Source organism: Camarhynchus parvulus, chromosome 13 (genome assembly GCF_901933205.1).
Source record: "Camarhynchus parvulus chromosome 13, STF_HiC, whole genome shotgun sequence".
Taxonomy (NCBI): domain Eukaryota; kingdom Metazoa; phylum Chordata; class Aves; order Passeriformes; family Thraupidae; genus Camarhynchus; species Camarhynchus parvulus.
In genome coordinates, this window is record NC_044583.1 from 4,075,231 (window position 1) to 4,100,056 (window position 24,826).

General features: G+C 41.1%; 1 protein-coding gene across 3 annotated transcripts in view; it reads left to right on the forward strand.

Moving 5' to 3' along the window:
- The window catches only part of SLIT3 (slit guidance ligand 3), a 482,483-nt gene that overhangs the window by 231,231 nt on the left and 226,426 nt on the right, over positions 1-24,826 (forward strand). For all 3 annotated transcript variants that reach the window (XM_030957781.1, XM_030957783.1, XM_030957784.1), the window contains one exon: positions 7,860-7,931. In XM_030957781.1, coding sequence (XP_030813641.1) covers positions 7,860-7,931 — 72 coding nt within the window. The remainder of the gene's footprint in view (positions 1-7,859; positions 7,932-24,826) is intronic.

Genomic DNA, 24,826 nt, shown 5'->3' on the forward strand with positions numbered 1-24,826 from the left:
TGCTTTTTAAAACTAGCTTAAACTAAAGGTACCTCCATAGAGCTGCATTTCTGTTTTAGAAAGTTAATAAGCAGTGAGAGAGCTTTTGAATTCACATTGGTTTATCAGCAAGAAAATATTGACAAAAATAGAAAATTATGGGGAGAATCATTCTTTTCTTCTGATGTCAGGGCTTCAGTCCCCCCTGTCTGAGGTGTGTGGTGTCCCCACTAAATCACAGGAGTGCCTCTGTGTTCCAATCTCACTTCCAATGCAGTTGGAGCACTTGGACTTGTATGGGAGCATCATTGCCCTGGGTGCAGCAGAATTCCAGAGGGAAGGTTTTCCTGTCCAAATGGATCTGTCCCCAGTGGTGCCAGAGCTGTCACTGCTGGCAGGGCACCCTCCCCACACACGGGAGGGTTCAGTGGATGGATGGCACAGGGTGGAATTCCTGATCTGTGGGGCTGGCTGGGAAGGGTTTTTCCGTCTCTTCCCACACTCCCTGGAGCACCTGGAGTCCCATGCTGCCTCTCTTTGTGTTCCTTTGTCTCCCTGATCAAAAGGAAGGATTAATTATATTGATACATTTTCTAAAGCCCTAAAACCCTACATGAAATACTGCTAACAAAGACATCTTCTTGTCATTTATTAGTCAGACCATGTCCTATTTCTAGTGGGCTGCTTGTCTTCAAGAGTTTCCTCTGAGACCACTTTCCAGTTCCTACTCCCTGGCATACCCAAAACTGAGTGTAAATACTTTGAGGAAAGATTTTACTTTTGTGTGTATGTTCCAAAACAGATGCTGCTTTCTAAAATGAAAGCTCGCCATCAGTCTCAAGATGGGTGGTTTTGAAATAAGAGTCTCCTAAATGCTGTCTGATCGCTATTTCCTCAGCATTTTGGAAATGGCAGGAGGAGGGAGAACTATAAAAGTCATAAAGACAAATGTTGCCTTTGATTGGACTTTGGCTTTGATTATTTTTACAGTTTATTTAAAATTATATAAAAACCCATTTATTGTAAATGATATAAAAATATTTTAAATTATATAAAAATATTGATTAGTTTTACAGTTTATTAAAAATTATTTAAAAATATAACAGCATCTTCTCAGAGCTGTTCTGATATATTTTTTTCTATTTGTTGGATGCATCAACAGAAAAATGTTGCACTGTGTCTCAGTGAAACAAGGTGGAGTTTGGTTGTTTGGGGTTTTATTTTTGTTGTTTTAAGGAACCAAGAATTTTTAAAACTTCTAATGAAGACTTAAGTAATCACAAATGAGTATTCTCTGTTCTTTTAAACATTTAAAAAGACTTCAGCATGTGCTGTGTGATCCCTGTGGTTGTGTCAGGACAGAAGTCATGGAACTGCACAACTCCACACAGCTTGGATCCCTTGAAGGATCTTTATTACCAGATGGTTTTTAAATTTTCCTTGGAGAAGGTGGAAGATGAAGATAAAATAATCATCTTCTGCTGAGATCTTTTTCCTCTGACTCCTTAGTGAGCACCCCTCCCAAATCCTGAGGCTCTGGCTGCGCTCAGTGTCCCGCTCTCACAATGAAGGTGTGTGTGGCTGGGGTTATGGGGCTGTGGGCAAGTGCTGAAACCCAGAGGTACAGAATTAACATCTATCACTTCACAGTGCAACTGGATCAACAGAGAAATCGTGGTGTTTATCTTCTGCAGGCTTAGCACAGTGCTCGTGCAGCAGTGCGTGACTGTGTGAAAGCGCTGAGCGCTGCTTTAATTGGAATTTTGGAGCTAAATTCCCTCCTCAAAACAAACAAGACAAAACCAAACCTGTGTTTCCCCTGCAGCCTCCCAGGGCAGGAGCTGAGAGGCAGCTGTATTGTACTTAGTAAAACACCGTCACCTTGTTCAGAGTGCACAGCAGCTGCAGGACCTGCTCTGTTTTGCAGAGCTCACATGCTTGTCACCCTCTTTACTTTTCATGCACTGGTAGGAGGAAGGGATTTTTTTTCCTTTCAGAAAATCAGCAGTGATGCCAAGTTTCCACAGAGTAATGCTTTACAACACTGCTCTTGTTAAGCTCTTGCCTTGTAGCCCATCAGCAACAACACTTTTCCATTTTTCCTTCAGACAGAGAGCTACAAGCGCTGCTTTACAGTAAATACCATTTTTACACTGACCCTGCTGGGAGGGAGAAGCCACTCCTGCACTGGGGGCACTGCTGCTGATGAGTGTCAGACTTGCCACAGCTTGTTCGAATTACTGGTGGAGGGACCTGATTTGGGCAATGCTTTTCCCACCTGGAAGATGATAAATATCTTGAATTTAACTTCCACATTTACAAGACTCAAAGTTTCTGAATTGTTCTTAACCATTAATTCAGTTGTTTTTTTAATCTCCTGTAGAACAGGAAAAACTCTTAATTCTGAACAGTTTTGGAAATAGTAGGACACTATCTCCTAGGTAAGAATAATATTTAGTTGTTGAAAATGCTAAATATTACTTTTAATTAAAAAAAAAAAAAAAGCTACCATATAATTTTGGCAGAGCAGGAAAAATCCTTTTGTTCCTCACTGTAAATGGAATGCATAATATTCTGTGCTGGAATTTTTACAGATACAATTAAACTCCTTTTTCCCCCTATGTATTTTCTTGGTCTTTCTACCTCATTTTCTCTTGCAGACTCTTCCTGTAGATAGCACTGGTCCCCCTACCCTGTGTCTTCTCTGAGTGTAGGAGTTCTCTTCCCTCAACTTTTGTTCTATGACAAAGCTGACGTATTTAATTCCTCACTTTATTGACTTGCTTATCTTTTATTACATATTACTTAGAGATACCTATTATCTTTGGATTATACTCTCTAATTTTCCCCATCTGTTATTCTTTAACTCCTTAATTGTTTTACTTAATTCAGTAAAACATTGCAGGATAGAGTTTATGTGTAACATGTTGTACGAATTAAAACTAATTCTAATGAGACAAATTGCAGTGACCAGATTGTGTTAAGTATGTGACCTTTAGTGAAGCAGTCCAGTCTAGTTTTAGTCCAGTTGTAGTGAAAAGTTAGATTGAAGAGTAGTCATTAAACTTTAAAAGTGCACAAAAACCTCAGGAAGTTTTTATTTTATTTAATTTTAATCAGTGCACTGGACTGAAATGTTTTAAACCAAGGAGACCTAATTTGTAAAAGAATGTAAATAAGCTACCAACAGGGATGAATTAATTCTCATTTCTCTCAGCTGCACATTCTATAGCCAGAGCAAAGCTGATGGGCACAGTGCTAATTTCTTGGCATTAGTGGCAGCTGGCCCTTTCTTAAAATCAGGAGTAGTATCTCTGATTAGCTCTGTTTTGCAGAGCAGGTGAACAATATTAACTTTCCAGTACTATTTTGGCAACAAGAGAGGATAGGAAACAGTTTTATTTTGCACTCAAGTCCCATATCCAGTCAAAGGAACAAGTGTTTGTCTTATGGTTTTGTACCAGCTGCTGCAGAGAGCTGTGTGTGAGCTCCCCTGACTTATTCCAAGATGCAATTAAGTTGTGGATAAACTGAAATGCTCCTGAAGAAAGGAATCAGGTTTGTTAGGCTGGATTTTCCCTTCATTTTAAGTAAACCATTGGTTCCACGTGTTAATAATTAATTCTGGGAGTTTGCAGTTTTCCTATGGAATCAACATAGAGTAAAATACTGGGGAAGATACAGGTTTGGCTGTGCAGAATTTGCTCTGGGTGACTTGTTCTTTAAGTCTTTGCATTAAACTCTTTAGACATTAAAAGCAAGCTGAGTTCTTTATTGGATAACACTGCATGGTGATCTCCCAGCCCATTTGAGCGGGGGAAATAATTAAAGATTAGTATTCAACCACATTAAATACTTCTTAATCAAGCTGTTTTCCAGGCAGTTGTAAAAGAATAGGCTTTTTAAATTTGCAAATCTGTGTGTTAAAAAAGGTTGAGAAAATAACTGGTAAATCTTTAAAAGGTAGGGGTTTTTTTTTGTTTGAAAAGGAAGAAAGCCGAAGCATAACGCCATCGCTGCTGATTTTTTTATTTTCATATAATATATGTTATTTCCAGTAACTTTTTAATTTTGCAAGTTGTATTTAAGTAGTTGGCTTAATGTTTTAGATCTGTAGTCCAAATGAAGATTCATTCTGTGGATGTTCGTAGGGTCTGTGTTCCAATTAAGTGATTTATGTTCTCTTACCGGCAAAATAATAATAATAAAAATGTCTTAATGTATTCTGTTGCTCTGTTAGATAGCTGAATTTCCACTCGGGATGCAATAGGCAGCTTTAGAGCAGAAGCTGAAACCAGCACTACAGCAAAGACTGCAGAGGCACTTAGGAAACGTCAGCACTTTTGGATGGGTTTTTTTTTCCTTTTCCAATCCTTTTATCAGTGAGGCACTTACAATTCACATTGGAAGATCAAGAAAACAATGTTAGACTTGCGCAGGGAGTTCATCTGTGTCCAAAGCATTTTAGCTAAATTAAAATAAAATCTAAGAAAGGTATTGGCTTGTGCCAGCTCTTGCAGGAGTCTGGGTTGGGCTAACAGGAGCTGTGAGCCACAGCTGCTGGGTCTGTCAGCTCCTGCCTCTCTCCCCTGTGCAAAGTGCCAGCCCAAGCTCTTTAACATCTCTGTGGCTCCATTCCCCCAGCTCAGAAATGAGGATGCTGTTTCCTCTGGGTTTCTTTTTGCTGTGGAAGCTGTTGGATGAGTGTTCTGCTGTTCTCCCTGAGTTCCTCTGGGTCCTGCTGCCTGTCCCCACCACTGCAGTGCACCAAGCTGGGGCTGGCTGCAGGCTGGGTGTGCTCTGTGCCCTGCTGCAAAGCTCTGTGCCAGGTCAAACTGCACAGAACCTGCCTGTTTTTATCAAAACAATTGATATCAAAACAAGGACTACTCAATCTAGAAATGCTTGCTTAGCTCAGCTCATCTGTTTGACCAGGATGCAGATGAGCACGCTCTGGTTCTGTTGGGTGCTTTCTCCCAGCACAAGAGGGACTCTTGCAAGGAGGGTGCTGCTGATGGACTGGCACATTCTGGTTTGTCCTCAGGTCAAGTGATTCAGCTCTCTAATGCTGCCTCTTAGGGTGAGGGTTTTGGGAAGTCTATTGTTCCCTAAGTCTGGAATTTTTCAGATTTCCCCTTTAGGATACATCATGTTCCCCCCAGGCACTGGACTTGCCTTGAATTACAGAAATAGGGGGCTTGAAACTTCTGTCTAAGCAGGAAATCTCTTAGTAATCATCACTATTTTTTTTCTGTTTATTCTTCTTGAGTACTGCCATATTTTTCCATCTGCTTTTTAGATATTTGTTTTGGCCTCACATTAATTTATCTGGTTTTCAGCAGTTACTATTAATAACTAATATTTATTTTGCACGCCATTGCTGTAAGCTTCCCATCATGTCTGCCACAAGAAGCAGGGAATAAAAAGCTGGAACTTGAAGATAAACTCAGCAGACAAGTTTCTTGTTACGACCTTCTGCTACCTCAGAGCAAATCTTGTGAAGTGCACAGGCTGAGCCTGGTTGAGGTTTGCTTGCTTATGAAAGATGCTTAACAAAACTCTGCCACAATGTCAGGAAGCAGAGAGAAACACTCCTCTTGACCATCTCAAAATAGGGTGATTATAATTGTGAGAAGGCAGAAAAAGAAACATTGGTGACTTTTCTTCCATGCTGTGTCACTAATGCCACTCAGGCTCAGATTTATGGAATCAGTCCATGATCCAGGAGATTGAAAGAGGCAGGTTTGTTAGCTAGAAAAGAGTCTTATAGAGAATAAAAATAATGCACTTTACAAGAAGGTTTTCATAGAAAACAGATGAACTTCCTGCAGTCCCCTGGTTTTGCCTGGCTGCAGGTTAAAAGTTGAGCATAAAGACAAAGCAGAGATCAAATATATAAATTAGCCCTTGTAGAACACAATAATGTTATGAAATATCACTTGAAAACCTGATTTACTTTTACACATGACTGGAAATGCACAATAAAATACCAGACAAATGCAATTTGAGATGGTGGATTAAGTGTGGTTTTATTTGACCACACAATTCCACTTTTCCAAGCCCTTTTTGTTCTGCTTTGCATGTGTCTTCCTTTCAGATCTTACTAATTTTTGCCTTGCTAAGCCATTTTGTCACACTTTTACCACAGCTCTGCTGTGCCTCAGTGTCACACCAAAGTGACAGCTTAAAACTTCCTCCTTCTGGGTCTGAAATACCCTGCACCTTGTCTGCTCTCTGTCCCAGTTCCCTGATCATTTGTCTGGGTTAAAGGTCTGTCTTTAAAGAACTAATATTTTGTTGCTGGCAAAATGAAGGGAAGGTGAAGGCGGGGTCAGAGTGTGGATCAGTGTTGAACAAATTGTGAAGGTCACAAAGAATTTTAATCTGACTTGAAAAAGAGACTTGTATCCAGCAGCACATTTTTGTTTGGGCTCCTCTGAATGGACAATTGTGGCTACTTTGAGAATTTGGTGTAGACTGCATGACTGGTAGAAATTGAATTAGTCTCGTGACAAGGACATAGTCCCCTTTTTTCCTTATCTGCCTGATGGAAAGCAGAAGAAAGCCCCGTGTGACACGCCTTGACCCACAATGTCAATGTGGGCTTTTGTGACGGGCTCTGATTTCTGGCCTCTCATTTGATAAAACCAATTTGGTGGGGGCTAGAAAGGAGCTTGCTGAACACTAAATGTACTTACAGAAGAGAGTGTCTGGGGTGAGTACAGAGGGCTGCCAGCCCCTCCTAATCATCATTACAGAGCCAGAGTTTCTCTCTGAAAATGGGGCAGAGCCTTGGGGACGCTCACCCCAAACAATGCACTGTGCAGCTCTGCAGGATCACTTTTATTTGTCCTTTTGTCATCACTGAGCCTTCCCTTTCCTCCATTTCCTTCTTTCTTACATTTTTCTTTCCCACTCCTCTGCCTTCCTTTTTTCTTCTTCAATTCCTGTCTTGCCCACCCTTTGTCCTTTAAACCAGACTGAAACCTCCCCACCTCATGCTGATGGGGCACCCACAGGAAAATCAGGGTAAATGCTGTTTTTCCTCAGCATGAAAACATCCCAGCTTTCTGGTTTCATGTCCACTTCCCACCCATTCCTGATGCTCTCCTTCCCACCCCCATTGCACTGCTGGAGGGCTGTGAACCTGGAACTATTTATAGTTCATCAAGGGGAAAAGCACTCAAATGCAGGCTGGGAAACAGGAAAATGCTACCTGCACTCACAATGCAGATCTAACCATTTTTAACACGCTTTAAGTACTAGAAAGACTTTTTGAATTGCTGTTGGTTGTTTAGTTTTTTGTTGGTGGCTTTTAAAGAAGGTTAAAAATTCAGTTTTTCCCACTGATACATAATGCAGCGGAATTTTAATGCAATAGATTAAGATCTTTTCAGTTTAAATTTAAAAGGCTCACAAGAGAATGATTGTCATGTTTTTCCTGAATATTAACTTCAAATAAGAAGTTGTAATCTGAGCAGGGGTAGCCAAGTATTTTTGCAGTCTGTAAACAAATAGAAGCATGCTGAGAAAATTACATTTACACTACAGGGTTGTGATTCCAAGGCATGAGGTTTGGCTGCAGGTACTCTGACAATGAACCAGGGCATTGTGCCAGCATCACCATCACATTTGAGTGATGTTTGCTCGAAGTTCTGTCATTTGTATCAGGAATTCTGGTGCTTTTGGTTGGAGAGTCATTTCAGCTCATTCCACAGACCTCTGGAGGAGAGAAACAAAATTGAAAACACCGTGTGGTGTAACAAATCCAGCAACATCTCCTTTTCCAAGCACGTGGAGGTTCCATTAGCTGATGCAGATTTGAGAAATGTGTTCTCTTTGTTAACACAATGTATTTTTTTTTCTGTTCTCTCATTCAGAGACCTGAGCGAAAACCAGATAAAAGGAATCCCTAGAAAGGCCTTTCGAGGAATCATTGATGTGAAGAACTTGTAAGTGACAACTTCATTAATATTTGTGGTGAAAACCTTTCTCCTCTTGTTACTCTCAGTTTGGGTACCTCGTGCCCAGCTCTGTGCAGCACCAAAGGGACCCTGCAGGTTTTTGGCACGGGACTCCCAGGCTGCTTTGGTCCTCATGCCTGTGAACACACCTGGGGAGGTTTTGAGGAAGAAGAACAGACTCAAAGGCTTCACCCCTTCCTGCAGGACTGTCCTAGAGCAAGATGTGCACAAGGAAAATTGCTGGTAGATTTTGGGGATGGAATTGAAATGTTTTGCTTAGTTTAAGTTTTCTGTCCCATCACTTCTGTCAGAAGTAAATATGACAAACTGTGGCACTCAGGCACGGTGGTTGAGCACAAATATCAGACAATGAAAAAAATAATGGGAACAGTTAACTGCACAGGCTTTGACAGCTTGTGTTTAAAATTAAAATAATTTATAAAAGCCTCTTAAGAGAGAAAACAGGACTGTGGTTTTTGTGCTAATGAAGCCAGTCTGTCCTAGCCTTTTGCTGTAAGGTAGCCTGAAATATGTGTAAAGACTTTGAGCTCTGGATTTCCAGAGCTGCTGGAGACTCTCACATGTTATATAACAGAAGCCCCTTTTTGTGCACACCCACACTGTAACCCACCCTTGGCTTTGTTGGAGTCAGCACGGGGTGAACTGAGCAAGGAAACAACAGCCCCAGGCTCAGCAGGCTCAGGATTTCCTGGGACAGCCTGCAGCCACCCTCAGAAGCCTTTCAGAGCATTTCATTAGGGTTAGCACTGTGTTACCGCAGCAGTAGCTGAAAAATGATCCCCACTGTGTTAAATACTGGAAGCACTGCATAAATGGTGTGGATTTTTTAAAACTGAGTGGAAGGAACAGCTAAAGGAGATCTGAAAAGAAGCCCTCCTCTACAAACAGTCTTGCAACATAGCAGTGTTCTGTTTTCAGATCTTGCCCCAGTGAAATGCTCTCAGGTACATGAAGTGATCCGTGGGGCATCCTGAGAAGGGGCAGGAGTTGGACTCATTGATCCTTCCCTTTAATCCTGTTCTCATGAGTTTTACTTGCATTGTGTGATCTTTTGGAACAGTAGATGGTACTTTGTTTCAGAAAATCAAACTTTCCCAGCTGTAATTCACTGTTAGTTGTCTGACTTAATTTCAAATAACAAAGTTTGCATTGAGAGTTGTGACAGCCAGAACAGGTGTTTTGATTTATGCACCCACTCTCAGTGCAGAAGGATCCAGGGTTTCTCCTCTCCATGAGCTGGTACCAAGGGATGAGTGGCTGGAGTGCTTACAGGAACTGTGTAAATGTTGGGATTTCAAGCTTCAACAAAAACCTGTGTCTGTCAACTTAGGCAGTATTGATTGTTTTGCTGTAAAAGACACAGTATCACAAGTACTTCCCTGCAGCTCCAGTTTCTGACTTCTGTGAGCACGGAACTTATCACAGAGTCATAAAATAATTCTGGTCTGGAGTGCTCATCCAGTCCAACCTCCAGCTCAGCAGGAGCACAAAGCTTGGTGCTCCAACAGATTGCTGTTGTGGGCAAGTAGTGATTGTTTAGATAAACAGCAGGAGAAGCAGACCTTTCACTCACATCTAGACATTCATTCTTGATAGGAAATGTACCAATCCTGTGCCCAGGGTGGTCCATGGGACTGTTGCTTCCAGACACAGATGAGTGGATTGTGACTTGCTGAGAAAAACGTGGCACAATCCAGCCTGCTGCTGGAAATACATTAAAATTTCTCCAGTGGTAGCTGTAAAGGTGTGATGCAAACTGAACCAAGTCAGTAGTTAAAGCTCTTTAAGCAGTGAACTCAAACATGCTGATTCCCATTTTCAGCCTGTGTTTGGCAACCAGGTCTCTCCTTTCTGGGGAGAGATTTTTAAAAAAATCCAGCAGTGACCATGGCAGTGAGCAGAGGAATGAGCCTGTGCCTTGGGGTGCCAGCACCTGCCTGGTGACTGTGACACAAAGGTGCTGATGGCACAGCAGCAGGGTGGGCTGTTTCTATGGTTATCACTTTGCGGATTTATTGTGTTGTCTCAGTGTTCTTGCTCTTTATAAAGTGTGTTGGTGAGGGAGCTTGGAGGCTTTTGGGCACAAGACATAAAGCTACAAACTGTCACATACTCCCCAGCCCTTTCCATTTTATATTTAGAATTTGTATAGGGAAAAGCTGTCATGGAATGGTCTCTATTTTCATGGCTTGACATTTAATGTTGCCTCAAATTCTTCCAGGTTCTTCCAAAAGTGTCCCAATATCATGGCAAAAATAACAACTTTGGAGATACCATAATAGAGACATAGCAAGTGCTAGACCAGATGAAAATCTCCAGATTAATGCTGTCTTTAACAGCAGCTTGGAAAGCTTCCCTCAGGACAGAATGCAGAGTTGATGCGATGGATTGAGCCAGGGCATGAATTCCTTTTGGACTCCAGCTCTGAAACATTCAGCCTGAGGGCTCAGTGTAAATTACAGTGTGAGAATTACCCTGTCCCAGCATGGCCATGGCAGGGAGGGACACAGAGGCACAGGTTGTGTCCAGCTGGAGCAAACTGGTGTTAAAAAATCTTCTTCCAAAGGCAAAGGTGCTGCTGCATGTGTAAAGCAAGGAGAGTCTTTGGTGATGTCCCCCAACCACCAGGGCTGCAGAGCTGGCTTGATACAAGGAAAAAACTCTTCTAAAAAATTGTTAAAATGATAGGAAGGGGGGAAATGTTTTAAAGAGCATTGTTCCAAGATGTTTTTCACTGTGTCTTTCTTTTTAAATGGTAAAACCTTTCTATCTTTTATCATTCTCTTAGCAGAACAGTGAGGCCAGGAAAATGGGCTTGGATTAGGGCTGTGCTGAAGAATTTTAAATGTCAGGGAGGCCAGTGTTTTTGCATAAGACAAAGCCAAAGCAGAGGCTGGAGTTTTTCAAACTCCTAAGTGGGGGAAGTTTCGTTGTGCGAATTATTTTCATATGAAGTGCTTTCTGCTGTTTGAGTACAAAAATCAAAGAATCTGCTCACAAATAAATTAGTGGGTCTATTTCTAACTGAAATGTAAAAATAATTTTACAGCTTTTAGAAAGTTTCATGAGCACATAATGTCCATTACCAGTAGTGAATTTATTTGGGAATTTGGCATAAACTGATACTTTGAACACATTGTGGAGTAGATGCATGAACTCTGCTCAGTGGCCCTAAGAGCTGAACAGGAGAGGGCAAGAGAGGGCCAGCCTGCAGAGCACACCTGTATTCAATTTCTGTTACTTATTACTCAGAGAACAGGAAATGTTTCTTGCAGGAATCTAGCCCCAAGTAAGCACATTTATTTCAAGAATTAAAGTCTATGGGCTTGGGTCTCATTGAGCTTTGGGCTAACTCAGCGCTGTCAGCCATGGCCTTCCATCATAAAAATATATAGAGCTGCTTCTTGGATTTCTGCACGTTTCCCCTGCTCCCATCACATCTTGGCATGCAGGGGAGTGAGTGTTCCTCTGCTGAGGCATTCCTGCAGTTGCTCAGCCCACCTCACTGAGGGCAGCCACGATCCCTGTACAAGGATATAACAGAGCTTGATGTTAGGAAGGAATTCCTCCCTGGGAGGGTGGCGAGGCCCTGGCACAGGGTGCCCAGAGCAGCTGTGGCTGCCCCTGGATCCCTGGAGGTGTTCCAGGCCAGGTTGGACAGGGCTTGGAGCAGCCTGGGGCAGTGGAAGGTGTCCCTGCCATGGCAGGGGTGCAACAAGACAATCTTTATGGTCCTTTCCAACCCAAACCATTCAATGGGTCTACAGACATCTCCCAGCCAAGGAATGGAAAACAGGAATCCATGTGCAGTGTGGCTGCAGGGCAGAATGCCAGAGCAGCAGGGCAGAGGGGGAGCCACCCTGTGTGGGCACCACTCAGAGCTAGAGCCACACAGAACCACACAGACACTGCCTTTTCTGTCAGGGCTTCCTGCAGTTTCTTGTTCTTGATTCACTGGAATTCAGTTCCATCCATATTCAGCCTTTTATCTCTACAGGCTTTGGCCGTAAGGTTCTGTAGCACTGGGATTCAGGGGAAAAAAAAGAAGAAGTTAACAGGTTCATGTGTCATGATAATACAGGCTCATTGCATTTCTGTCTGAATCACTTCTCACCTGAGATAACAGCTCCTATCACTGGGCCTGCAAGAGGCTTTCCCTGCATCCTGGGGCCACTTAGCAAATTGTGGGTAATATCCTCCTTGATAGCCCTAAAGGTTCTTGTGGAGGAAGAAATGAAGCATTTAGATTTATGTTTTTAAAAATGCAGAAATACATCAGCACATATGTAACGTTTAACACTTCTGCAAGTCAGTACACATTTATTTTCCTAGTGGTTAAATTACCTCTGCAGTGTGGAAAATCAGAGCTCTCTGAGTACAGTAAAATATTGTTGTACCTATTAGTTTCAGACCCTTATTTGTTAAATGGCTTTTCCTAGAAGATTCTGTTACTTTTTCTGCGTGCATCTACTATTAGCATCAATCTACAGAACTTTTACAAAAATTAAACATCTTGATTGCACATTCAGGTTTTGGAAAAAGCTGAACTTGCTCTTTACATTGAAAGGTATTTTGCATTCGCCTACAAAAAATATTAAAATGTTCTAATGTAATTTTTTTTAACCATCATAGCCAGCTCTGCAGAGTATATTTGTAGCTTCTGCCATTCAGCCATAGGAAAAATTAAACATACCTGTCAAGTTAAACTAATGAATAAACTAATGAATAAAGGAAATAATGGTTGATTTGTGTGTAGCCGTTCCACTAGAAGAAAGCAAGTGATTGTGAGTTATTTGCCATACATAAATATGCAGTAGATCTTAATGAAATGTTACACTACAAAACATAACTCCTTTAGTCTGGGTTCTCCAGGGAAGCTATTATCCAGAGCCCTCTGAAATTCCTGGCTGTAGTTTCTTGACATTTGTGTACAGTATTCAGTGTTTCTCTTGCTGTTTGCAGTAAAATAAAACGAAAGGAGGAAGATAAGCAGTTGGCCAGATTTTCCATTCTTTTGGTGTAAAATCTGGAATGAGCCTTCTGAAGCCAGTGCTTGGCCTCAAATAAAAGCAAAGAAACGCCTAGAGGAGAATTGATTATCATGTATTGGGTTATGTATTTGCTTTTGTGTCTCCCAATGGGCTGAACAATATGTGTCTATATTTGATGGTGTGCATTAACAGCTCAGTGTATTTTAAATAGGAATACTATTGTGAGGAATTGTGGGGTTTTGTCCCTTTCCTTCACTCTGTTTCCATCAGGAATGTCACAGCTGCTGCAGCCACAGCCAAGGGAAAGCCTGTTAGGAAGATGGAGATGAAAACTTGAACATTATGTATCTATATTTGATGGTGTGCATTAAAAGCTCAGTATATTTTAAATAGGAATACATGAAAATTTAAGGAAAGGATACATTTCTATTATAGAACAGATTTCAGGTTGTTTTGACAAAGAGCTGGCTAAACAGGTCAGAGGCATGGAAAGAGCTATTTTGAATACTCATTGGAGACAAGCCTTTTGCACTCTTTAGGGGGCAAAAAGATCACATTACTTCAACTGTATAAATTTATAAATAATTTTCCTCCTCCTTGTCCATAAATTCACACTGCACTCAATGTATTCCAGCAGTGTATTCCTTTCTATCTCCTGTAATTGGTCTTCATTGTGATAGTGACCATAATGAATTCAAGAGAGATCTCTGTGGCCATCACATTTGCTTTCCTAGAAATGTCATTGTCATGCAGCATTATTATAACAATAAAATAACAAGTTCCCAACTTACCACCTTCTATGGAGAAACACCACCTGCAGCGTCAGTTAATTTTATGAATACATTAGTTTGAGCTTTTGCCATCTGTTCTAGCCCTTATAAGAAATGCAAGAAGCATCTATTTCACAATTAACTCATTAAAAGGATATGATTGATTGGAATGCACACACATGTTCCCTGCACCACAGTTAAGGTGAGATGTGCAGAACCAACCAAGCACTCAGAGTCGTAGCAGAGGACATTTTGTGAGACAAATGCTTCTCTCTTGACATCCTCAGCCACAAACACAGGGCCAGCACATCAGGTGACACAGAGGGGTGACACTGGTTGCTTCATTATTCTCTTGAGAGCTGTGGCCCAGCCCTGCAGGGGCTCCCTCATGGTTCTGCTCAGGCTGAGGTGTACAGTAACCCTTGGTCTCTCTATTCTAGTCTAGTCTAGTCTAGTCTAGTCTAGTCTAGTCTATTCTATTCTATTCTATTTGGAACCACTAACCTCTAAAATCTACCTGCCCTAATCTTTCTAAATATCTTCCCTTGTCTGGCTTATAACAATAATAAGAGAAAAAAGCAAGAAAGCTGAAATGGTGTGCAAGCTGGCTTTGGGCAGGCAGGGGAGGGAAGGATAACACTGACAAACACTGCTCACCCCAAAACCATCCCATGAAGTGTTTAAACCTGGGCCATATTTGGTAGTGTGATCAGTCCCCATTTGTATTTTTTAAACACATCTGGGTTTATGTAATCCCCTTTCTCTTGTACCTTGCTAATAAATGAATGGTGGGGTTTTTGTCCCTTTCCTGCTTGCTCTGTTTCCATCAGGAATGTCACAGCTGCTGCAGCCACAGCCAAGGGAAAGCCTGTTAGGAAGATGGAGATGAAAACTTGAAATTTAATTCAGAAACTGCATTCTTTTAATCACAGGTTTTTTCTCTGCCTCCAGTAAATCAGCAGAGGAATTTTTTCTCTCTGTGCTGCATTGGAGAGGTGATGTGTTCATCATCAGCATCTTCCTCAGGGTCTGTGCCCTGCCTGTGTCCTGTCCTTGGGTCCCTTCCCTTGCAGAAGAGTTTTGGGCAGGATGGCTGAAGGGAGCAAGGGGTCTGGAATAAAAGCTAATTCTGCATTTTTCTAGAATATGCTGCACAGAGGCAGTGTCTTCTGAGGAGCTGTGCTGAATAATGGTGCTGTCAGGCAGTTTATTGGAATTCCCATAAAATACTGTGGGGTTTAAGTGTTTTTACAGCCCTGAAACTTCTGTGTGTCTCTTTTGACATCATAAGGAATAGTCATTTTTCAGAATTAGCTTCTTGAGAAGAAAATTTCATAGGGTTTTTTTGATGTGCACTGATGCTAAGAGATACCAGCTCAGCAGTGATGTTGCTAGTGAGTGAGCCACTTTCAGTCTTGATAGTGCATTTCTGTAAATGCTTGACATTAGTGTTGTGTCAGTTTTCAGGGGGTGTTTTAGAAGGGCATGAAGTGATAGGACAAAGGGGAATGGCTTTAAACTGACAGAGAGCAGGTTTAGGTTGGATATTAGGAAGAAGTTCTTCCCTGTGAGGATGGGCAGACCCTGGCACAGGTTCCCAGAACAGCTGTGGCTGCCCTTGGATCCCTGGAAGTGTCCATGGCGAGGCTGAACAGGGCTTGGAGCAGCCTGGGCTAATGGAAAGTGTCCCTGCCATGGCAGGGGTGGAATGAGATGGGTTTTAGTCCCTTCCCACCCAAAGTGTGCTGTAACTCTGTGATCCTGTGGTTCACATGGTCCTCTGGAGGGTTTGGCCCAGCCTGCAGGACATTGCTGTGCTTTAGGACAGGAGTGCTAATGGGAATGCTGCTGTTTGCATTATTCCCCAACAGCCTGGATGGCCCCATGTGCCTCAGGGAGCAGTGGAGCAGACGTGTGCACACTGACACCCTGCAAAGGCTGCAGCACACCTGATAAACACTGCTCACCCCAAAACCACCCCATGGAGGGGTTAAACCTGGGCCATATTTGGTAGTGTGATCAGTCCCTACTTGTATTTTTTAAACACATTTGGGTTTATGTAATCCCCTCTCTCTTGTCCCTTGCTAATAAATGAAACACCAGGTGGACAAACCAGCACAGCACAATCTTAAATCTGTTGAATGTGCTAAACCATGACTTGGACTTCATGTGAGATTGATTGCACAGATTGGAAATGCACCACTGATTTATTTTTTTTCTATTTTTTAAATGAAAACATCTGCAATAAGTAGGGTGGGTGTCTGCTCTGCTCTCTTGTCCACTTGCATTTCAGGAAGTGTTTGTTTTCATGGATGTCTGCAGTTGTGGGCTCAACTGGCCACAAGGGATCTGTCACTGACAACTTATTAAAAGCTGAACCATCACTCCTGGGGAACAGATTTCCTCACTATAAAGGTTGCTTCCCCCTGAGTAAAATGTCAGATAAATAAAAAGCTGAAATATCTCTTAAGTGTCTTCCACTTATAAAATAGAAGTTCATAAGCCAATGTAGTAGTGGAGGATGTATGTTTGGTAGCATTTAATATTTTTTAAATTTTCGTTTTTCTGAGCTAATCAGAGCTGACTACCTCCATAACAAGGTTATGCATAATTCTGATTTACCCAGTTTCTGTATCCTGGATATCCACTGCAGTATATATTGGTTTTAGTATTAATTTTTGAACAAACCACAGATTTTTTTCATATTTCTTGTAGAAGTAAGACAAACATCAATACCAATTGTTTTCTCCTTTTCTGGAAATGTATTTCAAGCATTATTGAAAGCCTGCACTTTAATTGTTTATATGGTAAACTCCTAATGCTGATGACAAGAAAGATGAAGTATCCCACACAGGCCTAAGTAATCTTTTCCATCTACTTCAAATTCTGTTCTGATCTTCCCTATGCTTTGTGTCTTGCATAATTTATTGCCTTGTCCAGCCTGAGAGGGGCTCCTTCTGCAGCCACCAGCAATGAGCTCTGTCAGTGGTCATTGGTGGGGTTTGAGGAGTGACATGGATGTGCTGTGTCCCACCAGGAACACAAAACAGCTGGCACAGGGATGGGAATCCTTTGGATCCTATGGAAAAATCCAAAGGATTTTTCAGGAGGCTGAAAAAGTCCAGCCTTTGTGTGTCAGAACCTCAGGCTTGGTGGCCACTTTTGCAATTTCTCTTTGATTAGGTAAAATATGGGAGTCTGGAGGTTTAAATTGTATATAACTCACTTACCTAAATGGGACATGGGTGGAATTTTTTAAACAAGATCACAAGCTCCAGGTCCAGAGTTTGATAAAAGAAAACCTCATTCTAAATCCTGAATGGGACCCATTATCTGGGGTTTGAAATCTGCTACAAAAAGTCAGGGTGACTATTGCTATTTCCAGAGATTACTTATCTGCTTACTTATTTCACTGAGCTCTGCTTGCTGCTTTCTGGGCTCGTTATTCTTTTATCCTAATGAAGCACAGATACATTCTGATGCAGCACCCATGCTCCAGCACTGCCTTTGTATGAAGAGTAATGAATAGCAGATTTGGCTCTTTTCTGTTTTAATAGACTTACAAGAGTCTCTCTGACAGAAACAAACTCCAGAAAATACCTTGATTTAGAAACAGGCTATGTGGTATCCTTACTGTCCTTTTGATATAAAACTTGATTAAAATGGGATGTGACATCGGTTGAAAAAGTATGAAATCAAATTTTCTTTATTACGTACGTGTTTAGGCTAACCTATGCCTACAGTTTATCTTTGTGTAATTTATGCTGTCTTTGTGCCATGCCTTAATTTTGAATACATTTGTTGAAGATTTCCTGTAGCATTCATCTATGATTGTCAAAAGGAAGTTTTATTCTAAAAAAAGAGATAGTACTGGTTTTAATTATGAATATAAATAGCTTCATAACCAGAGTGAACTCTGAATTTACATCATTTTTATGATAGCCACACCATTCCAGGTTTATTGATTTTGTCATTTGCTTCATTACATTTAATGCAAACCTTTTGTATGAAATTATTCTGGTGCTGTGCTGGCCACGGAGGGGTCAGCATGTGCAGTCTCTAGCCAAAACAGCACAGCAATATCATTTTAGTGCAGACTCCATGGACAAAGGAGGGTTGTAAATACTGTCCACCAGCAGAACAAAGTTTGCCTTTTCCACTTGACCTTCCCAGCTGGATGAAGTTAAAACCACAGCTTGAGTTGTCTTTTTTTCCACTCTCCTTTTCTCTCCCCCTGTGCTTGGCTTCAGCTCTTTGGTCAGTGTGACAAATTCCTGTTACTGGAGAGGAAAAGGAGCTTGGGGTGGGTTTGGGCAGAGCCTGCTGTGTCCCTGGAGGTGCCAGGGCAGCATCATTTCTGTGCCCATGCAGATCTCCCAGGGGAGATGGTCTGCAGCAGTGCTGATCTCCTGCTCAGCAGCTGTTCTCAAGAGCCACTTGCTGTTTGCCTTTCAAGGCAGAGACACTGCATGTCTGGGGTCTCCAGTTGTTTTTCCACTTCACTGGGATTCCATTCTGATATTTGGTTTTGTGAACAGGTAACTGTACCTGATTTGCTGTGCTTTTTAAGGGGTCCCTGCCCATGGCAGGGGAGAGGGATCTCAATGATCTTCAAGGTCCTTTCCAAACCAAGCCATTGTGTGATTGTATGAATAAAACTTGTTGAGTTCTTAATTCATACTGCATCACTTTCTCCGGGTAACACAATTATTCTTTTTAATCTAACTTCATTCTAAAAAGTGGTGCAAACACTATGCAAAAGAGGTGAGGAAATGGATCCTTGTTTTCCCAGAAGGCAATGACTTAGGCTCAAAAATTAATTTCAGTAATTGATTGGGGGACCAGATTTCCTGCACCACTCTTCCTTGACCACAAAATGAGATGGATGTCCCCCTGCTTTTGACCCCAACTCTTACTCAGCTGCAGCTTTTTTCTTGACCCAAGCCCTCACCTCAGCTGCAGCTTTCTGTGTGAGAGCAGAACTGCCTATTTCAAACAAGCCTGTGCAGCTTCTTGCCACATTTAGAGCCCAGAAGGGAATGATTACATTTCTCATTCAGTGATTCAGTCTGCTCCATGACTTTGCTATCCTGCAGTTGGGTGGCTCTGTGAGATAAAATGTAGAAAAACAAAGCCACCTGCAATTCAATCCAATACAAAATTGATATGCCTTGAAAGAAAAATATTAAACTGGCATGGTATAACTGTAGTGTAGAGTTTTTTCATCACAAATTGTTTTTATATGAACATATTCTCACTGTGTTTGTACAGCAAGGGATGTTACACAGTCCTTTTAAACAGCTCAATTGCTGCATCACTTAAAAATGTCCTCAAAAGAAGCTCAGATCATGTAAATCCTGCATGGATATTAAGAAAATCCTACTGAGGATCTTCATTTTTATTAAAAAAAAACCACCACCAGTGTTTTTGCTTGCATCTGCAGTATTTTCCTCCTGTATAAAATAAGGATCTAAATCTGAGTAAAGCACAGAGGGAATTCTCAGGCACTCAGATATCTGCTATGAGATTAATAGAAGTTGATTATCTAGGTGCAAATCTGAGAATGGCTTTAGTATAATAGCTTTGAGGTAGGCAAGAATAAAACCCCTTTTGTTTAAGACCAGATGACACAGGAGGAGTGGAGGCAGCAGCAGTGGAAAAGGCTGTGAGATGATGGTCTCATTTGTACAGCTGATTTCTGCTGCTGAATAACATTTCTCTCCACTCTTTTTTTCCTACCAAAGGCCTGTGGGATCTAATTTTGCTTTTGTTTACCCTTTGGTAGTCCCATAAATGTCAAAGAAACAAATGAGAGAATTCCATCTTCATGAGGAAGTAACCTCTGCTCCAGTCTTTTGTGGGTTTTTTTAAAGCTCTTTTTGGAGTTATTTTTCCAACTCATTGAGCAGCACAGTAGCACTGTGGTAATGTGCATACACAGCTTGTCCAAGGTGCATTTTCACACTAAGGATTCTTCTTCCTTTCTCTTGTTTGACTAGGGAAAACAAGGGTTTTGGAATTGTTTATTTGAAGGAACAGCAGAGTTTCATGAATGAACAATCAATGTTATTTCCCTATATAAATTCTGTATCAATATCCTGTCAATCACGAGTTGCTTATAAGGCAGTCATGACATCTTAATGCTAGAACATAGAGTGGTGCTTTTCAAAAAAAAACCCTCAGAAAAGCCCCAACTCAAAACCAAACCTCCCAACCCTAGAATTTAACTCATTTGAAGAGATAATGGGCTGTATAGAACTGTGATGTGGTGCACAAGAAATCTTAAGGCAACATTGATTACAATTTACATTAAGATGCCCATAAGCAGTTCTTGCTGCAATTCCACAAGCCCAGCAGAAAGCATCCAGCTGTCTCTCAGGGCAGCACAACAGGCCCCTCTCATACACATTTAAAAATGGCATTTTGTGGCATGGGGTGGGAAATGGAGCTTTCTGCTGCGAAAATTACCTTTAGAAATGAGATTGACTTTTTTCCCCCCTTTTTTGTGTGACCCTTCAGTAGCCTTATATGTGAGTTTCACCCTTGAACCTACTTTATTTAGTATTTCATTTATATGCTTAAAGTCGGGTCATATGCAGCAACAGCTATTGATTAGGTCCTGCTTTTAAACCCAGTCTTAGAGGGAAGATGACTGCTGCAAGGAGGTCGAGTGGTTTGCCTGGAATGATTCACTGAGTAAGAGGGACTCACAATCATCTGAACCATTTGAGCAGGGGGTTGTTGTTGGGGCTGGATTTTTAGTTTGGTTTTAGCTCTCTGCCTGCAGCTCTCACTGCTTTTCAGAGATGTGGAGCTCTCCTTTCCTGAGGAGCAGCTGAAAACATAATTAAGGGTTAATGATCAGGCAGGGGGGAGCAGCCAGCCCTTCCCAATAAGTTGGGCAACAAGCAGAGCTCTCAGGACAGGGACTGAGAAGGATGGGAGAAATGTCCTGTGAAGCCAATTGTTCAGGTATCCTCTTTACCTACTTACAAAAAAAATGTGTTGCTTTGATTGCAAAAAAAGAAAAAAAATGGGGCAGGGCTTTTTTTCTGGCTGTTTTATTTCAGTGCTGCCACATCTCAGTATGAATTAGGTTTTTGAGGTTTTGTCTAAAGGGTCAGGTGAGGTAACTGGTGTGATCTTGTGATCCAAACTTGCTGCCTGGTCCTACCTGGGAGTCCAAGTTTTCTTGCATGTGGCTCCTTTTTGTCACAACAATGCTGGCAGAGGAAGCAGATGTCTCTTTATGAATGTATTTATGGACTAATGTCAGGAAAAAATATACACCACCTAGCAAGGAAATTTCAAATTCATCTGGATAAGTTAATTTTTAAGATTCTTTGATAGTGGCTTCAAGTTTGTAAGGCTTGTAGAATCCTTATTCAGTGACTAGTGAGTAAATGTGAATGAACATTTCAGAATGTAAGCATTTATATTTAAGAAATCATAATGTCTATGATTGCTTGATGGTTGTTTTAATGATTTCAAAAGGAAATACTTTTCTTAAAAAAAATTAAAAGTGAAATTTATGGAGAAAAACATTGAAGTCTGTAACTTCTAGGAAATTCTGTAAATAAACCTGCCTCTACAGTATTTTCTGTTGATATCAGAAGTGCAAAAATTATTCAATAATACTAACCATATGTCTAACAGTAAGCCATCTTCTATCCATATTTTTCTTTTTAAATTGAGCATGCAGTTATCACAGGATGCTGTTTTTACCAGTTTTTGATGAAATAATTCTTTCACACTTCCATTCATTACAAGTCCTGCATTTATAGATAAAGTTCAGAGTTTTAAGTCACTCAAATCTCCTGCAAGATGGAATAAGTCCCTTTGGAGGTGACATGTCCTCCTGCTCTTGCACTGTGTGTTGTTTTGGAGATTGTGGTTGTCCCTTGGTACTGGGGTCTCTGCTCTGTGATGTTTCAGCTCCTGGTTGAGTTTTTCCTTGCCCAGAGGTTTATCCCTCCAGGAGCTTGGCAATCCACAAGGAAAGCTGGGAGACCTCAGCACCTGCAGCCTGTTTTTCAGCTCTCCCCAGGAATTAAGCTCATGTGAGGATATGCCAGTAGGGATTTGATGACTTTTCCTTTCAAGCCCAGTAAAACACTAGCACTGTTATACATCCTTTACCTGTATTTCTGTAAAGGTACTTTGTGGCAATAATAACATCAGTAATGATCTCTTGCACTGTGTTCAGCCCTTTTGATGTAAACTTTCCCTCCTGCATGTGGATGCTGACAGTCTGGTCAGAGAGAAATTCAAATAAACTTTCCCAGGCATTGTTCTGGGGGAGCAGTCTTGATTTTATGAAGCCTTTATGGTTTTTCTACCTTACTGCAACATCTCCTGGTTTTGGTTTATTTAAAAAAAAAAAGAAAAGCCCATGTATTCTGATGTGAAAGCTGTTGGTTATTGTGAGGGTATTATTTCATTAAGGTTATCACTGGTTATCTATTAGATATGGGGTAAAACACATAAAAACAGATTGCAATCAACAAAACTTTTCAATTTCTGTCATGTCATTGCTCCATGTTTTAGATTAGTATTATACGTGTCCCAAGGCTAGGGAAGAACATTTTAATTTGGAAATTTGTAGATTAGTAGAACTGGAAGAGATGAGTTCAGTTCCTGAAATTTTGTAAAACCTCATAGTGCTACTGACAGCTCCAGGGAGGAGGAATAAATATATTAAAGGGTGATGGACTCAAAAGCCATCCCATAAAAGCCAAAAAATAGATGGATGCATTTTTTCCTATGAATCAAAAGAAGCAGACCTATGGTTACATGTAGGTGGGAAGAAACTCCCTGGTGCACATGCACAAGAGCTGTCACATATGCTCCATGCCACGTTCCTCAAGGATATGTGGCAGTGCCACGTTGATTTGGTAAAACATTGTTTGGGAAGCTCCAGATCTGCTAACAAAAACTGAACGTAGTCATCCAAACATATTGGGTGCTTATGGTTCATATGGGTGTTCAAATAGAACATTTGTTGCAAAGTGCTTGTAAACAACAATCTGCAGGATGGATTGCTGTCCTTACCTTGGGTGACAAACATTCACAGATGATGTGAATTTGGCTGCCTTGAAAACAGGAAAGCAAAATGGCTTTTTTTGTCAACTCTGATCCAGTTTGCTGTTAATTCCAGAGCATTTCCGAGCAATTTTAAATCTGATGTAATTACTAGGTACCTAAATAACCAAGAAGAACATTGGGTTTGATTCCCATTTAATCTATCAGGTAACTTACTTATTTTGGTTCCTACAATATTTTTTGGGTTTTGTTTTACTTTTCTTAAAGATGTCCTCTTTTTTGTTCTAGAAACTGGTTATCTTTCCGAACACTTCTTGTTCTAGTTAGTTCTTTTTAAATGTTTTAGGCCTTAATTTGTTAGGTGCAGTTGTTTGACAGAGTTTGGGAAGGGTCCTAGACCTGGTGTGCGCAAAGGAGTGTGGTGGCAGAGGGGAACACAAGTCACAGAGGCAGAGCTGGTGTGACAACTTCAGAAATATGTCATAGGGTGAATAATTTGGATATGGACAGCTACTCAGGGAAGAAGAGTAGGTCTTCAAGTTCATGTCCAACAAACACTCCATGTCTATGAGTGGACCTCAGGAATGGAGATAATGAGGAATCAGCTGCAGGCTGGCATGCTCAGGACTTTTATATGACAGAATAGCAGATTTTAGTGCTTATTGGAGCCCTTTGCCACCTAGTGTGTTATTTGCTTACTCATATATAAGTACATGTATATGTAACTACCTAAATTACTTATATAAGCACACAGAGTGCTCAGAAAAAGTGCAGAGTGCTATTTTTATAGAATTAGTGCAAATATAAATCAGCATATGAAGCCCACAGCAAGATTTCACCCTTTAATTACAGTTTTTGTAGCATGAGCAGATAATGCACTAACCCAAATCAAGTATTGTGTTAACTTATTTGCATGAAATCATGCAGAATAAGCAAATTTGGGGCAATGAGGTATACAGACTGTAAAAGTTAATACAGTGGGACTCTGGATAGGGAACTTGAATTCATTGCCTTGAGTAGTGAGAATGAAGTTTGATGTAAGTGCTGTAAGGCTTGTGAGGTTCAGGCTGAATTCCAGTGTGTCTCTCTCACCCTCAGCACCAATTTGTCTAAACTCACCCATAATCTTATCTAGAACTGGTTACAAGTCAGCCACAGCTAACTTGCAAAATGGGATGTCATGCTAAGAAATGACAACTATAAAGACTTAAAATCACAGGATGAGGGCTTTTCATGTGCATTGAAGCAACCACTGAAAAACAAATTTCAATGGGTTTTACAGCCATTGCCAGCCCTGCTTTGTATCAGTAAGAGGGCAACAGGGCTGTAGTTATGTGGAGTACTTGTGGCTGCTGCTCTTCCTCAGCTGGCCTGAGAAACCAACCAGCAAAGCAGAGAAAGGGTTAGGAGTCAGGATTTGCAGCTGCATGCCATTAGAAGCATTTTTGTGTTAAAACCAAAACCTCTGATAATACCCAGGCAGGTCATCAGTGAACAGCACAGAACTGTAACTAAGCCTAATGCCTCTTTGTCTTAAAGTAATTCAAAACACTTATTTTTTTGTTGGTGAGTTTGTCAGTGGCTGATTTTGCAACAGAAATTACTAGAAGGGGATAAATTCCATGTCTCAAAATCAAGCTGCTGTTGCCTGATCAGTATAGAAGAAAAAGGGTAAAACAAAGCAAAATCCTGGAAGCACACCCTCCAACCATGCTTTTCATCTGGAGATGCCACTTATATTCGTCTGTGTGGTTCATAGGAACCCAGAGCTGTGTTAAAGATGAAATGGCCTGATTTGGAAGCTCCTAGAAAAGCTTCTGAGCTTTTGTTAAGCATGGTCAGTGCTCGAAATCCCTATCAGGATGATTTAAAATTAATGCAGCATCTTGAAGTATGTGATTTGTTAACTGTTCTCCAGTGGCTGTGGGAGTTGGGTGAGGAACTGAACAGGACCATGTTGAGAAAGTCCCCCAGTCCAAAATGGGATGTGGAGCTACAACTGTGATTCCTTCTCCAGCTTTAACTGGCCATGTTTGTTTTTTCTTAAAAACAGTCTGAT